General features: G+C 38.5%; 3 protein-coding genes across 3 annotated transcripts; 2 read left to right on the top strand and 1 right to left on the bottom strand.

The window, feature by feature from the left end:
• The first annotated feature begins 469 nt into the window (after positions 1-469).
• On the top strand, positions 470-8,921 carry LOC145467586 (ubiquitin-like-conjugating enzyme ATG10). The gene is made up of 6 exons (XM_081451153.1): positions 470-613; positions 3,334-3,456; positions 4,151-4,274; positions 5,253-5,350; positions 5,931-6,034; positions 7,168-8,921. Exons 1-6 carry the CDS (start codon positions 506-508, stop codon positions 7,247-7,249), a joined length of 639 nt encoding a protein of 212 aa, XP_081307279.1. The 5' UTR covers positions 470-505; the 3' UTR covers positions 7,250-8,921.
• A 95-nt stretch (positions 8,922-9,016) lies between these two features.
• On the bottom strand, positions 9,017-12,282 carry LOC145467588 (small ribosomal subunit protein eS28). Its single transcript, XM_081451155.1, has 4 exons — positions 12,237-12,282; positions 11,793-11,840; positions 9,217-9,339; positions 9,017-9,116 (listed from the first exon to the last, which is right to left on the bottom strand). Exons 1-3 carry the CDS (start codon positions 12,261-12,263, stop codon positions 9,217-9,219), a joined length of 198 nt encoding a protein of 65 aa, XP_081307281.1. The 5' UTR covers positions 12,264-12,282; the 3' UTR covers positions 9,017-9,116.
• A 70-nt stretch (positions 12,283-12,352) lies between these two features.
• Positions 12,353-14,520, top strand: LOC145467587 (NADH dehydrogenase [ubiquinone] 1 alpha subcomplex subunit 7-like). The gene is made up of 4 exons (XM_081451154.1): positions 12,353-12,622; positions 12,705-12,751; positions 13,010-13,150; positions 14,087-14,520. Exons 1-4 carry the CDS (start codon positions 12,572-12,574, stop codon positions 14,145-14,147), a joined length of 300 nt encoding a protein of 99 aa, XP_081307280.1. The 5' UTR covers positions 12,353-12,571; the 3' UTR covers positions 14,148-14,520.
• Positions 14,521-15,138: the final 618 nt, after the last annotated feature.

Genomic DNA, 15,138 nt, shown 5'->3' with positions numbered 1-15,138 from the left:
CCGTTTATGGAAGCAATGTTTCCAAAATAGCGACGCGGATAGCTTAAAATGGGTACAGCGAACCGGATAATATACGTATTACGTGTTTTATATAATTATAGGAGCCCCGATTCTGTATTATAAACGCGCACACGCGCGCGCAATGGTCGCACACGCTTAGTTCCACTCACGGGCGATTAACCGCGAGTAAACATGGAGGAGACCCTGGGGTAATGATGACGTGTTTAGAGTTTTCGAACCGTTCCCCACAAAAGGGAAATAATTTAAACCAAACAGTGTTTCCACACCCCAAAGCACAAACTGTGTTAACCTTAACCCGCTAAAACAAGCTCAATGCCTCTTGACCGCGACGTACCGTCTCCCCAGAGAATTACCAGCCCTTTCAAATTCTCTCCCACTCTCCCTACCCTGCACGAAAGAAGAGTGAAGTCGTTACCAGTTCCTTAGGGAACGCCTGTCACATATCACACTTGGTCTTTGGAAATAGGCTAGAGGTATTTTATGCATGTGGAAAACGGGTACTTTGTCTTACGAAGAATTCGAAAATGAACTTCTTGACTTCCTTGAAAGAGCCAGGAAAGTTGGAGACCCATGGAATTTGGAAATTTCAAAGGTGCAGTCTTGAAATATTCACGTACAGTTTGGCTTATTTGTGCAGAAAATCTCTAAGCTTCTATTTTCGTCTTCACTTTGCTTTTTATACATTGTGTTGCTGTGTACTAGGAATGGATGAACTGTCTGCATATATTATGCATGTGCTGTTTTATCCATCTTGCTTATTGTAACAACACACCAGAGACAATGATGAGGTCTTACTTCCTTGTTCAAGGAAAAGCCGGCCCAGTTGTGAAGTGTGGATAATTAATGCTAACCACTGCATAAAATACTATCCAGTGTATAAGCGTTGACAAAACAAACTACATTAGCTAGCGAATGGATATTGATTTATTTGGTGGATAGTGTTATCCACCCTTTGAAGGTCAGATAAATCCTATTAAGAGGCCTTCCAAAGGAGGTAGACATGTGGCTATGTTGCATCCTTTCGTGTACCGATGTTGACTAACCATCGGATGCAAAATTACTGTCGTTTTGCTGCATAAAGTCATAAGGTCAGACTCAACCAGAGAATATAATTTCTAAATAGGCAAAAAGTCCAAAAGGGTCAATGCAATGTGGAAAAGTGTTGCAAACAAACAATACTATCCAATGGACAGTGATTTATATCTTCGATAATTTCATCATCCTTCGTTTGAGAAATGATGAGTTGCATGATTCACCTGATACCAGGCTGTTTTCATGCACGGATGGTTCCCTCCTGGTCCGTTTTGGAGTAGCAAAACACAAAAAAAAAATGAAAAAGATTGTGAATATTATGGTAGAAAAAAAGACAGTCACTCTGGACATGTCCCAAATTGTAATTTGTACTTGGTGGAATTGCTACAGTAAGCATTTCTGGTGATTCAGTTTTCAATTATGTTCCAGTTCTCAGATTGCAACATTTTGGGTGCATGCCCTATTGATTCTGCAATCCCAAGCTACCAGCCACCCCCCTTGAAAAATCTTGGATCTGTCCTTGTGGTTTCTTCATACAGATGTTTCAATCGTAGTCCATATCAGGTGGCTTTTTTAAAACTGGACAAGTAATCTGTCTGGACAAACTTGGGCTTTTTTTCTCTTACTAGAGGGTCCCCTATACCCCTTTGTAAAACCCAGTCATGTAAAAACTTTTGGCCTTTTTACATGTCACAAATAATATTCAAAATTCTTTCACATTCACACTAAGTTCAAGATGATCATGTTTCACATAAAAATGAAAAGCAAATTTGCAAATTAATATTTTCACTTCTTCTAAGCGGTTTATAAAGTTGTTTATCCTCTGAGTTCAGCTCTTTGATCGAGTGTTTATCTGAATAGCAAAGAGGTCTGTCAGACCTGTCCTCGTCTTGCCGTTGATAGTTGTCTTAGTTCCACTCCGAGTTGAATTAGTCAGTAGTCGTATAACTTCCGAAGGAATCACATTTTGACGCGATTCTAACAAATGGGACCCTTAACTGATCTTTACTGCTAGTCTTTTCCAAAAGATCAGATCGTGTTGCCATATGCGTATGTTCTGCATTCTTCAGTAGAATTAAACAGGTGTACTTTAGACAGTACACTTGGTAAACTTGGAGGGAATAATATTCTATGATTTGTAGAGATTGGACGGATGGTGGCCTGATGGTTAGTGCATTGTCTAGACTCTGGATTGATCAGTGCAGATTTACGCCCTGGCCAGGGACAATGCATTGTGTTCTTGGGCAAGATACTTTGCTTTCATGGTGCCTCTTTTCACCCTGGAGAATAAATGGTAATGATGAACGATGCTGGGGGTTAACCCTGCAATGGTCACTTCGTGCTAAGGCATTACTAACCAAAATAAGTTCCAAAGACTCCAAAGCCCCATATCCACATATAAGTTACTCGCAGGTGAAATGTCTTTTAATGCCAAAATTTGATTTTAAGGGTTGTCATGTCTGTCAGCATATGCAACAGAAGGTGATGTAATGCCTTATCTTATTTGTTCAAAAACCATTAGAGGTCTATTTTTTTTAATTATGACCAATCAATCCATATGAAGTCCAGGTCAGGTCAAAACCTAACCATAGCCCCTTTGAAAACAATTCGTACATTTTCTAAACTGTAAAAGAGCCAGAAATTCATCATGCAAAACAAAATGGTTCACGAATCACGTTTAATTCAACTCTTCACTTCACGAGTCACGTTTAAATAAAAAATTCGTTCAGGTGGACATGAAAAGATCTTTAATCAAGAATCACATATAAAAATAATATTTAAATCATGATTCATGAGAAAATAACCGCCCAATCATGCCTCACGTAAAAAGTATAGGGGACCCTCTAATACTATGGTTTTTTGGTACAACTTCAAGATGGATTATGTATTGTCAGTGACACACTATCTGCTTTTGTGCATCTCCTTTGACAAAGTATTAAAGACAACCTTGGCTGAGATTGATAATCCCCCATTTGTTTGTCTTAAGACAGGCCTCTTCCACCTGTCATTAAATAACTTACCTAGATGCTAAAAATTTGCCCAAGTCCTAGCAGACAGATATTTGTCTTTATCATACTGGTTGAGCTGTTCACTAGGGTTAGGGTTAGGTTACTTGAGTTGTTGTGAGGTCTAAAGAGCAGCTCAAGATCGACAGAGCTGGAAGGCACAAGTAACTGTGGACACCCTATGCCCCCCATGGGACGAAGAAGACTAGTAAATGATGATGTCGATCATTAAGGCTAATATATTGTTAAAATTCAATTTTTTTTATATTAAAAGGGTAGAAGAGAAGTGAAGTACTTAACCAAACCCCAGGTTCAGCTGCGTCATCACAAAACAAAAGAAAAAGAGACAGATGTGACTTCAACAGAGGATAAAAACTGGGGTGTGGAGGAAAATGATGTAAGAGATATTTATTGGATTATGTTGTACGTAGTTTATGAAGGGCTCATGGTTGGTGTACTCACTTCATGATTGAGCGGTGCGGGTTTTAGCCCTGGCTGGGGACATTGTGTTGTGTTCTTGGGCAAGACACTTAATACTCTCACAGTGCCTCTCTCCACCCAGGTGTATAAATGGATACCAGCAAATTTAATGCTGGGGGTAACCCTGCAATGGACTAGCATCCCATCCAGGGGGAGTAGAAATACTCTTAGCCACTTCATGCTACAGAAACCGGGATTATCACCAGCATGATGGGCCACTTGGCTCATTGCTCAACCAATCAATCAATAGTAAAATTAATTTATAATGATTGTTAAAGGCCAAAATCTGTGGTTCCTTTCTGTTTTCCCATTAACTTTTTTTTTGCTTTGACCAAGATATTAGAGCAAATGGGAGTACTTTTCAGCCCCTTAGCACTGAATCGATATTTCAAATGGTGTTATGCATTTACAATGAGTAGGCATCAAAATTTGTCCAGCTTGGCAGTATGTAATTGGCCAATTTCTAAAATTCAGACGTCACATCAGTTCATTTTCTTTGCAACCCAGGTGGATGCCTCTCTGTTGACCTGGAGATACCTGTGAGTTCTGCCATCAATTGTGATCTTGTTGGATGTTCTGTTTTTCACATTGTGTTTTTGTGGCTTTTTTAGGATTGTGCAGTGTCTAGCCATCTGCATTCAAGTGAAAATACAGAGTTTCTCAAGTTTGAGTATCAGGTCATTTACAGCTTTAGCTACAATGTTCCTGTGTTATATTTTACTGCAAGCCGGCAAGGTATTTTATAGAGGAGCTTCAATCTACTTAGTTTAAATTAGTGGTGTTGCAATATCTAGACTAGGTGTCCTTATTTTCATGGCTCCAGGCAGCGTGTCAGAGTGGTTAGTGCACCAAACTTGAAATTCAGAGGTCGCGCGTTCAAGTCCCGTTCTGACAACTAAACTGGAGTTGTTTCTCGGAAGACCCTGGTTCAACTCCTTGGTCATGCTTGTAAATACTGTAGCTAACTGGTCTGTCTCCCACCAGTTGGGATTTTGAAGCCTATTACGTTTAGTTGATGTATTTGTTTCAGTTTAAGTGGCATGCCTCAGAACTAGCCAGGTGTAGCTACAGTAAATGCATTAACCACTATAAACAACAATGTTTGAACATTATTTTGATGTCATACATTACTACAGGGTCATGAAAACTGTTTAAGAGGGTGAAATTTTAGTTCCAGTTATGTTTTCAAGACCTGCTAATGTAGCCAACTTGTAAAACCAAAACATATGGCAATAGAGCTTTCTCTATATGCGCTCCAAAGATTTGGAACCCTGTTCCCTTGGAAATACGATGATCAGTACAGTTTTATTATTTAAGAAAAAACTCAAGACCTCCCTTTTTACTAAATTTATTAAGAGTAGCTCTTTAATATCATATTTTAAATTTTTTAGATTCTAGTTTTTTTTAGGTATTTTGCTAGTTTTTAGTTTCTAAGTTTCTTGGAGTAAAATTGTGGTTTTAGGGATATTTGATCATAGATCTGATCATACTAAGTCTTCCTTGCAGAAATTTGCTGTTTGTGTTTTTACAGTTCTTGCTGAATTTATGTATGGCTGATAAAATTCACACAAAGAAAGATTTTCCACAAAATGTTGCATACTTTCTTTTGTTAGCTACCAGGTCTACTTCTAGTTTCAAATTCTAAGTTGTTAAATTTATATTCATCCCTTCTGGGTGTAAGTGCATTAATTAATTCAAAGCTTAATTTTTTAGATGGTAAACTAGTCAGTTTGGATGAAGTGTGGGATAATGTACCAGATGTTTACCGTGAAAGACTTGCATATGAAAAATGGACATTTCTAACACAACAGGTACTGTTAATAATCCTAGTTCCCAAACTCACTAATAGTCTATGGCCGTGACGGTGTATTAATGGGATTGATCTTATCTTAATTAGCATCAATTTTTTAGAAGGTATATCAAACAGTCGAGACAGTTTCGCCACATTTCCAAACATCTTGAGCAAAGTTTGGCAAAATGTAATACTCTCAGACCTGCACATCATATTTGCAATAATTATTGGTGTTAGGAGATGTAGTCAAATATGATTGGTGGGGTTTGATATGATATTATGTACAAATAAAACAAAGCTCTGCTTAGGGATTAGTATTACTTTGTGTTATAGTTTACTCTGATAAAAATTAAATCTGCCACTTTTGCTCCTAGACAGTACAGAACTCTTTCTTGTGTCTACAGTATTCAAGGACATTGTTTACTCCAGGGATGTGATCTACCTTTCACAACTTGTAATCTTGGGCTAAATATGTCCTTTTGTTTGATAAAATTAATGGCCACAGTTTATGGACCCATTTGGACTCAACTCACACTCTCTCTGTTTCCAATAATCCCTTTGTTTTTGTGTTGATCAGAACATTAAATTTTGTTTTCTAGGAACACCCATACCTTGGTGTTCCATTTTACCAGCTTCATCCCTGTCACACTGCAGACATGATGAAGAGCGCATCAAGTGTTTCAGAAGAAAGAGAATCTCATGGGTATAAAATATAAAATTACAGTTGGTCTTTTTGCTTAACCCATTGACGCTTGTGCCACCCATAACTGCCCAGGATGAGTGTTGGCCTTTGTTCTACTTTTAATGTCATCTCCTTTGACCAAAATTGGCATCACTTACACCAAGTTCTGCAGGAGGAAACGGTCTTTCCAGTGATCACAGCGATTAGATCAACAGAGCCTGAAATATGCACAAAAATGCTGAGAAGATTGAGTGAAAAACCCGGAGCAAAATTCCCCTCTTGAATACACGTGACTACTCCGTCATGTGTATTGCCCATCGATCTCATTGATGTTTGTTGCGAATTCTTGATTTTTGTTGGAAATTCTGGTATCAAGCCCAGTAGAAGGTCGGCAACTGCAGCAAAAAGATAAGAAAAGTAGAAAAAGGATAGGCAGAAAACAAAAATTAAAAAAAAAAACGAAAAGCCTAAAGACATTAAGCAACTTTCTTTCGAAATTTTGATTTCTGCTCATACCTGAGCAGAAATGTCATAAAATGCAATGCTAGTGGAAAGAAAGGCATGCTGTCATGTTGCAAATGCCTTTTTGGGTAGATCAGAGCTAATTTAGCTGATATCCACATGGAAAATGTCCAAAATGCCCAAAAATTGCGCTTTTGTCAAAAATCTCCAGGTGTTAATGGGTTAACATAACTGATTTTGACTATTCAAAAATTATGGTTATTTATAGAAAGAAGAAATAACACCACAACAGAATATAAGGGTACTGTCTCACAAGTTGTGTTCCAAAAAGTCAACTTTAGTACAATAGCAGATTTGCACGACAGCGTCATTTCACTACAACTACCTGAATTCATTTCGTCTTAAGTAACTTATTTAAATAACAATTGCCCTAACTAACACAGGTAACAAAAAAAGTGAAGGATTCCGGTAGTTGTAGTCAAATGACGCCATCATGCAAATTGCCTGTTAGGTCACGATAGAGGATTTTTACCTCTTGCAAGGGTCACTACAATATACTTTTGGTTATTTTTAGCAACCGCTAAATTTTAACACTTCTATATTCAGGGAGTCAGGGCTTTTAGAACTTTACTGTATAATCGATTAATATCACAAAAATAAATTTTGAAATTAATTTTTTTGTTTATTCTCAGGTCTGCCAACTACCTTGTGACATGGCTTAGCACAGTAGGACCAGTTGTAGGGCTCAACATTCCTGTAGCGTACTCACTGTAACATACCATGATCATGAATAGAGTATCACTTTTCCCACCAAGTGACTTGTGTACTAATATAATTTGTCAAATGATCTTCCTTTTGTGGACCCAAGAAAACCAGCTCAACACTGACAGTGGCTTCAGCTGAAGGTCCACCATACTCCCACCATCTCAACAGTACAGGAGCTAACCAGCTTGACACTGAGTAAATGCTGGGCAATTTATGACTAATGCTCAATAAATGTGCAAAGATGGCAAGTAGAATATTCATTCTAACTCTGGGATTGCAGGGAACAGGTTGTTGTAAAGCAGGCCAAGTCTATGCCATTGGACTACATAACCCTTACTGTTCCCTAGCCAGTGATCCTCGGTTATTCCAAGGGTTGCAAACTTCAGCTAGCCATTAAAATCATGGTAAATTTGAAAATAAGGCAAAGTTTACCATGTTTGTTTGTGATCTGAAAGTTAAATATTGGTATTTTTGTTTTCAATAAAAACTTCAAGGAACCAACCAATCTTTATTCCTTTGGACCACATGTACTTTACATTATACAATACATGAATTGCAGTATAAATAGCAGTCAAATACACTACTATTTCCTAGAAGACACAAACAACTGAAATAAATAAGCTTGCTCATTTAATTTCCTTTGCTTGTGTCCTCTTTGCCCTGCTACCACCTGACTGGAACCTATTTAGCTTCATGTCGTGTCTGCACATAGTTGATTTTGAGGTAGCAAGTTTTGAGATTTAATGACAGGTCCACATGTGCTCAAAAGGGGGGATCTAAAGTGAAGTTAGGGGGAGGGTGTTAGATGGGAGGATGATTTGCTGCCAACTTGAGAGTATTTTCTTCAACCCAGTAAATATATCATGCCAATGAAAATGTTGCACCTTTTCCAAACTAACATATCCTTTACAGTTTACTTGCAACTTCAACTTTTCCCTGAGGTTGTTAAGCAAAAAGATAAAAAAGCATCGAGGAAACAAAAAGTTCCACCCATGCCGTTCCCATGCATAATTATCTTCACTTCTGTTTCAATAAACTGAGGTGCGGTGGTCAGTCCGGGTTCTAGCCGGATTCTCAGACGTCCAAGGTCGTTCGCGGGCCACTTCGTCCAGGGGAAGCGAAGTGATCGCGAACGACCTCATACGTCTGAGAATCAGGCTATCTAGGTTCGAGCCCTAGCCAGGGACATTGTGATGTGTACTTGGGCAAGACACTTAACTTTCACAGTGCCTCTCTCCACCATGAGTATAAATGGGTACCAGCAAATTGTTGGGGAAACCTAGCCTGCAGAACAGGTGTAATTTTTTTGCGTATTTTAATACGCAAAAATATTACATCTGTTCTGCTGGCTAGGGAAACCTAACAAATTGCAGGGGAGTGACCTGTGATGGACTAGCATCCCATCCAGGGGGAGTAGAAATACTCCTAGCTGCTTCATGCGACAGAAACCGGGATAAGCTTTGGCAGCTGTAAGCCAGTGGGCGTCAAGGCTTCACTTATTTTTTTCAACAAACCAAGGAAAAAAGAGGGACTGCACCAGACTACCTTTCTGTGCAGTTCCAGAAAATATCCATACCCCACCCCCTGCAGCAGGGATCAGAATTTCCTGGGGGATTGGGGGGGGGGGGGAGGTTTCTATAAGACCAAAAACTTAAAGAAACATATGAAGCTTTACTGGAACTTCCAGGAGGGGCAGGGGTCTTGGAAAAAACCTCTTCTGTGGAGGAGGTATAGACATTTTCTGGAACTACACAAAATGAGAAAAAGAAAGAACACTAGCTCGACAGTAGCACAGTAATGGTTTTTATTACAATTTCAAAGACAGCTTTTCACAGAAGTTGTATCATCTGGGAGAGCTTCTTTCGTTGCCTGCATTCTACAAAAGAAAGTCAATCAAAAGTATTTTTAGACGATGTAAATGAAGTGACTTGATGAAACATGTTTAAAACACATCTTGAAAGAAATTAATGTCTCACCTATCTTAGTCTTCTAGCTTCTCGCTCAGATTCCAGTAAAGTCAAGATATCTCCCTCTCGGACTGGACCTTTGACATTACGGATGATGGATCGGTTTGTGTCATCCAAAAACTCAACTCGTACCTAGGAAAGGGTCCACATGATTTAATTATTTTTTGACATAATCTTCTTTTGGTAGAGTGTGCTTATTGGAGAAGGGATGCTTGAGGGATTGCATACTTATTTATTATCTGGCTTAAACACAAGAATGTCATAAAACACTTCACTGAACAACACCACCACAGATGCTGAAACTTATAAACTGTGACAGTAAGAGTTGTATATTCATAACACCATTATAATTCAACTCCTAATGCAATCAACTGATCAAAGAAACAACTATATACAATAGCTCAAATAACCTTTATTGCTAGCCGGAAATTGCAAAGCCACATCAAAGGGGGGGGGGGGGGAGGGCAATTGAACCCACACCCTGAAACAATGTGGCCGACGAGGTGCATGAGGGGGTAAATATATACTAAGCTAGAATGCTGCCTGAATAGAACTGATGAGCCATCGTGTGATCAAGCATTAATGTCCAGGCCCCAGTTGTTCAAAAGGTGGTCAATGCTATCCACTGAATAAATCACTATCCAGTGGATAGCATGGTTTGTTTTGTCCACACTTATCTGCCAGATAGCGATTTATCTGGTGGATAGCGTTATCCAGCCCTCGAACAACCAGAGCCAGGAGCGAGTCAATGATTAACCTACTCAAAAATTACACTGCTATTAGTCAAATCCAATACCTTCCAAGTTTAACTCATATTTCAATACTATGTTCAGATGACCAGGCATGAAACAGGGTTTCTGATATTCCCTGCTTTTGCAGAGCTGTGAATTTCAAGTTAATCCGCGAAATCCCACGAAATTCATAAAAACAAGCAAAACCAGTGTTTCAGCAAGAAAATTTTACTTGAGGGCCAAAGTGGCCCCCTGAAGATCTTTCTTAGGGGCCAAATTTTTAGGAAAGGGGCCAATAAACTGAAAGCTACAGAAGGAAAAAATGCATCAGGGTACCAAGGAAAATAAAGCAGTTTATTAGGATCTATGATAAAATTTAATAGTAAGTGCTTTTTGAAGGGTTTCTACTCAATAAAGTTTCTTTTGAATCAGATACTAGTATGGAGGATCCGTGCATTACAAGAGAACAATACTTAGGCCTACATGACGTAGTCAATAATCAAGGGTTTGCAATGCATCATAGGGCAATTTCAAACTCGGTCAGCCATTTGGAAGTTTTCCGATATGAGAGAATTAATACAGCAAAGCAAAAGGACGGATTGATTTCTTTTATTATGTTGAATGTTTTAGAAACAAAGATCTTTCAATATGATTTTCTAGAAGGACATAATGTGTGACAAAATAACCGTTATCGATCGTCAACACAGAGAAATGTGGTCGCCATTATGCTGTACTATGGCGACTAAACTGGAATTTTTGGTCACCAAGGATGAAATGCTTGTTGCATTGGCGACCATATCGATCACAATTTCTAGCCCTGGGATGGCTTTTAAAATATTATGCCTGTGTTAAGCCTGCAGTCTTTTAAAAGGAAAGGGCCAAATTGGCCCTTTTTCGTTTTTCTGGGGGCCATCTCTGATTGTAATGCGGGATTCCCGCAATGGCGCACTCTGGTAGAAACACTGCAAAATACCGCTAAATTCACTAGAAATCATACCAAATACATGTCAGTACAACATACTTGAAACTTATCTTGCATGCTTGGGCTGTTTATTTAGCCTAAACTTGCAAATTAATAGTGAAATGTCATCAACACAATGAGTAAACAACATCCCAAAACTACCATGCGTTCTTAGATTAATGTTGCGAAAAATTGGGCATTCACTGTGGCCTTGATGTAAAAAAGCTTTGCCATTGGCCATTGTTCTTACATAGGCTGACACTCATCATTTTCCAAAAAAATGGTAAAATTGCCGTCTTTTTAAATTAAAAATGTTTGTCAAATCAGTGCTAAACCAATCACTTTTCAGTGCTCCCACAAAATCCACCATTTTTTACCTATCATTTTTCCGTGAAATTTGTGCTGAAAATTTCCGTGAATTTACCACAAAATCGGCTATTTTTTCTGCAAATTTGTCTCTGAAAATCCCGCAAAATTTGACTTTTTTTCTGCGACCTATCAGAAGCTTGGACTATATCGTCAGTCTTTCTATGTCAATTTCCAGATGTCACTTGAGCAATGGGGGTGTGTAATGGCAGGGAGTGCTTTTAGGAATAGAGGCGTTCATTTAAAAACTACACACTCAACGGGGCGCTTTCTAGGAAGGGAGCTCTTACTGAGAGGCCAGACAGAGCACTAAATTGCAATACTATGGTACACCACTCAAGACCTAGAATGATTATGTCTTGTAACACATATACTTTAACTCCAAGATGAAATTGTTGTTGTTACAGTCACCTGTATAATTTCTAAGATGGTAAATAAAGGATTTCTATACTTGGTTTCCATATTTGTTATTTGTTATCTATCTCGCCGGCAACAGAGTTGTGTATCGAGGACATAATAAGGCTTACCTGAGTACATTGGCCCTGGGAGCCAGTTCGTCCCAAACATTTGGTAACCTGCAACAACCAAAGCCAAAGCTTTCAGCTTATAAAGTTAAACCTGACTGATGAAGTTGTGTGAAATCCGCGCCGAACATACACGAGACAGCTACAAACAGTGAATTATATTATAATCTGGTCTTGAAGTTGTGGAGAACTTTTTTTAGATTATAGTTAACCTTAATTGTCCTTCTGGAGAGTCAGCAACCTTGAAAACAACTCTGTAAGCTTACATGTACGAGAAACCTTTCAAACTGAAGGTTGGGAAGCTCAAACCATTTGTCAAAATATTCCCTTAAAACTACTTACTGTCTAAAAGTAAAGATTTAAAAACTTTAGTGACATTAAGATGAAGGTTTCTTTATCGGTAAAAGGTAAAATCTCTTCTTGTAGGTCACGAAATATCTAAATTACCTTGGCTAGTTTCACAGGCTTGTCCATCGTGCAAATATGGCGGAGGAAAGAGAACAAAACACGTGGTCACAGCGGCTTTCACGCGCGCGCTGAATGCTGGGAGTGATGTGAATGAAAATGGCAAAATGAAGACAATCAGCGAAAATGTGTTTCATTACTCGATTTAAAGCATTTTTATAACAGAACACAGTGCTACCTCATCTAAAAAGTTAAAATCTTTAGTGTTATTTGAGTATTTGGCTTTAAGTTTGTGCCTTTTTTTAGATATTTTGACCGAAGAAGCCTGTCAGAAATTTTCCCAAGATCCTTTGCATACTGCAAGGCTTGTATTCAAAATGGCGTCGGCAACAAGGGTAGTTCAGGCAATTCGGAATTTCCTAATTGGAGTAAGTGTGATAAACGACTGTGGTCACCCATGTATTATGAAGGAATAGATTTTTAAACGATCGATTTTGTTTCTCAACACAGAAAAAACTCACAGTTTCATTGCGTTATCCTTATGATCAAGCTCCAAGGTATTTAACTAATATTAAACCTTGATACTGCACTGTAGCCAGTAAACTACTAACCCATATAAGCTTGTATATTCAAATGCGCTAGTAACGTATATGCAATGCAACAGGCATGTTTCATTTTCATAGGGTAACCCTGGAATTTTTCACGCATGTAGCAAATACCTGATTTATGTTTGATGAAGATGTTATAAATACTATATGTAAGTTGATAAGCCTACAACTCTTAGTAATACTCAAGATACTGTGTTGGTTTACCAGAACTCAGCCATATCCTAACCTACCTGATGGCCCAGCTCACAAACTAAGCCATAACTATTATTGTGATCGAGATGTGCGCCGTGCTTCTATGCCACCTGTCATATTGTACGGCCAACAAAAGATGTTGGAAAAGACACCAGGGTAAGAGAAATATGTGAACCCTTATATTTTTATGGCCAACATATAACATTGAAGGGGGACAGGGGTTCAGAAACTCCCTCTTCTCGTATCTTGCTCCCCTGCTTCCAGTACCTTTATCTCCCAACTCCCACCCTTGTCCGTCTTGCTCCCATCCACTGTAAATAAGGAGACTCAAAACACATCCTAGTCATTTAGCTGCTCCACCCTTAGGTGTTTCCTTTTCCATTTTCCTGTGTTTTCAGCCTTGCTCCTCTTGCTCACGCCTTTTGACAGCTTAAGCAACAACATTTCATAACCTGCGATGTAACCACCGTAAAAGGGTTTCCAATTTTACTGGAAATAAGCCTCAGTTTTTTAGCCCAAGGGCGAATTTTCATTTTTCCGTCTACCCAGAAGTCTCAAAATGAGTTAAATGTAAGTCAAACTGCATTTTTGGTTCTTGTTTTTTGAAAGTATTTTAACGCTTAATAAATTATTCCCGCCTTCTTGGAACTCCTGCTTCCCGCCCTCTCCTCTGCAGCTCCCCACCCTGTCTTTTCCCGCCTCCCACCCTTTCCTTTCCCACCTCCTGCCTCCTATCCTCCCACCTCCCGCCTCCCGCCTCCTGATAACAGCAATTTGAAACTGGTCAATTAAAGATGATTTCCAGTTTATACTGCCAACTCTCAAGGGTTTGTTTGTGACCCTGAGATGTTGGCGAAGCATACCAAAAAGGTATGAGAAGTGTTTACCATAGTGAAATTCAGCCAATTGAGCATGATATCGTAGCCAAATCAGCTCAGTGACTTGATATTGCAGCATATCAGGATAGTAGACACGTCTTCCAATTGGCTAATTTCGAATCTGGGTACGGTAATTTTTGTAAACAACTGATATCAGATATTAGTTTCTGATTTAGACTTCTTGAAGTGACAATTAGTTTTTGTTATCTTTTAGTGAGGAAGTGAAGTCTCTGACTGCAAAGATCCCAGGCAAAGTGTATGATCCAGATGACTGACTCCTGCAAAAGAAGGCCAAGCTTGACTAAGGGATAAATTAACTTCAAGATTATTTTATTAAAAACCCTTGGTGTATTCCAAATCCTCTGAGAACTATTGAAGTGTGGGAAATATGAAAGCATTCTGACCAATGATTTTTTCATAGTGGACACAAGTTAGAAAATTGGTTTTCTTTGCCTGCTGTGGTTGCGTTTTAATATTGATTTGAGGCATAAATCTCTTTGGGAAACAAATTATTCCACCTTTGTTCAAAATTATTGTTTTCTTTATTGAAGTGTTGTTTAGTATCAGATAATGCTGGTATTTCCTTTCTGTATATAAATAATTAATGTAATTTCAAATATGAATAAAATTATTTGTATGGAAGGACAAGCAGTTGTATTATCTTGTGTTAAGGTTTCTGTTTACTAGTGTTTAACAATTATGAATAGCATTAAAAACTGGATCATTGGATAATGCAATTTGAGAGTTTTTATTGGCTTAGCCATCATGGGTTATGAGCCATTATACCATGCTCTACAAATATGGTCAGTATAGGCCTGAATTTTTTTGGTGTTTTTATTTTTATTTTAGTTTAGTTTTCTATATTTAAGGCACATTTCTAATAAAACAATTATTCCACTCGTGCCTGTGGGACGTGATGATTATAGCAAACTTGGCGCTACGCACCTTGTTGGCTATCTACCATCTCATATCCAACACGCGCTCATGGAAAAGTAGTGAACTGTTAAAGGCAGAGGAAACATACATATCATAATAGACCATATTTTTATGCTATTAGTGAAGTTCATTTCAATTTGTGTGGCTCTATTTGGTTTCAGGATTCAAGAAATCTCATACTAAAATAATTAAAATTTTTATATGAAATTAATTCAAGCCTTTACTGGATTCCCTTAGCTCTCCTTGAACTGACATACAGTTGAACCTCCCGTAAGCGACCACCCGAAATGTGAAACTTTGGTGGCCGCTCACGGGAAGTGGTCGCTTATG

The sequence above is a fragment of the Orbicella franksi genome, chromosome 14 (assembly GCF_964199315.1).
Source record: "Orbicella franksi chromosome 14, jaOrbFran1.1, whole genome shotgun sequence".
NCBI classification, from domain to species: domain Eukaryota; kingdom Metazoa; phylum Cnidaria; class Anthozoa; order Scleractinia; family Merulinidae; genus Orbicella; species Orbicella franksi.
This window is presented reverse-complemented; position numbering and strand designations above follow the sequence as displayed.

Bases quoted from the DNA above. Each gene is read 5' to 3' on its own strand.
- LOC145467586 (XM_081451153.1), top strand. From the start codon at position 506: ATGTGGAAAACGGGTACTTTGTCTTACGAAGAATTCGAAAATGAACTT. The intron at 4,275-5,252 runs GTATTTTATAGA...TTAATTTTTTAG, and splicing joins TTTTACTGCAAGCCGGCAAG to ATGGTAAACTAGTCAGTTTG. The intron at 6,035-7,167 runs GTATAAAATATA...GTTTATTCTCAG, and splicing joins GAAGAAAGAGAATCTCATGG to GTCTGCCAACTACCTTGTGA.
- LOC145467588 (XM_081451155.1), bottom strand. From the start codon at position 12,263: ATGGACAAGCCTGTGAAACTAGCCAAG. The intron at 11,841-12,236 runs GTAATTTAGATA...TGGTTGTTGCAG, and splicing joins AGCCTGTGAAACTAGCCAAG to GTTACCAAATGTTTGGGACG. The intron at 9,340-11,792 runs GTAAGCCTTATT...ACCCTTTCCTAG, and splicing joins CCCAGGGCCAATGTACTCAG to GTACGAGTTGAGTTTTTGGA.
- LOC145467587 (XM_081451154.1), top strand. From the start codon at position 12,572: ATGGCGTCGGCAACAAGGGTAGTTCAGGCAATTCGGAATTTCCTAATT. The intron at 12,623-12,704 runs GTAAGTGTGATA...TTCTCAACACAG, and splicing joins TTCGGAATTTCCTAATTGGA to AAAAAACTCACAGTTTCATT. The intron at 12,752-13,009 runs GTATTTAACTAA...TTGGTTTACCAG, and splicing joins CCTTATGATCAAGCTCCAAG to AACTCAGCCATATCCTAACC.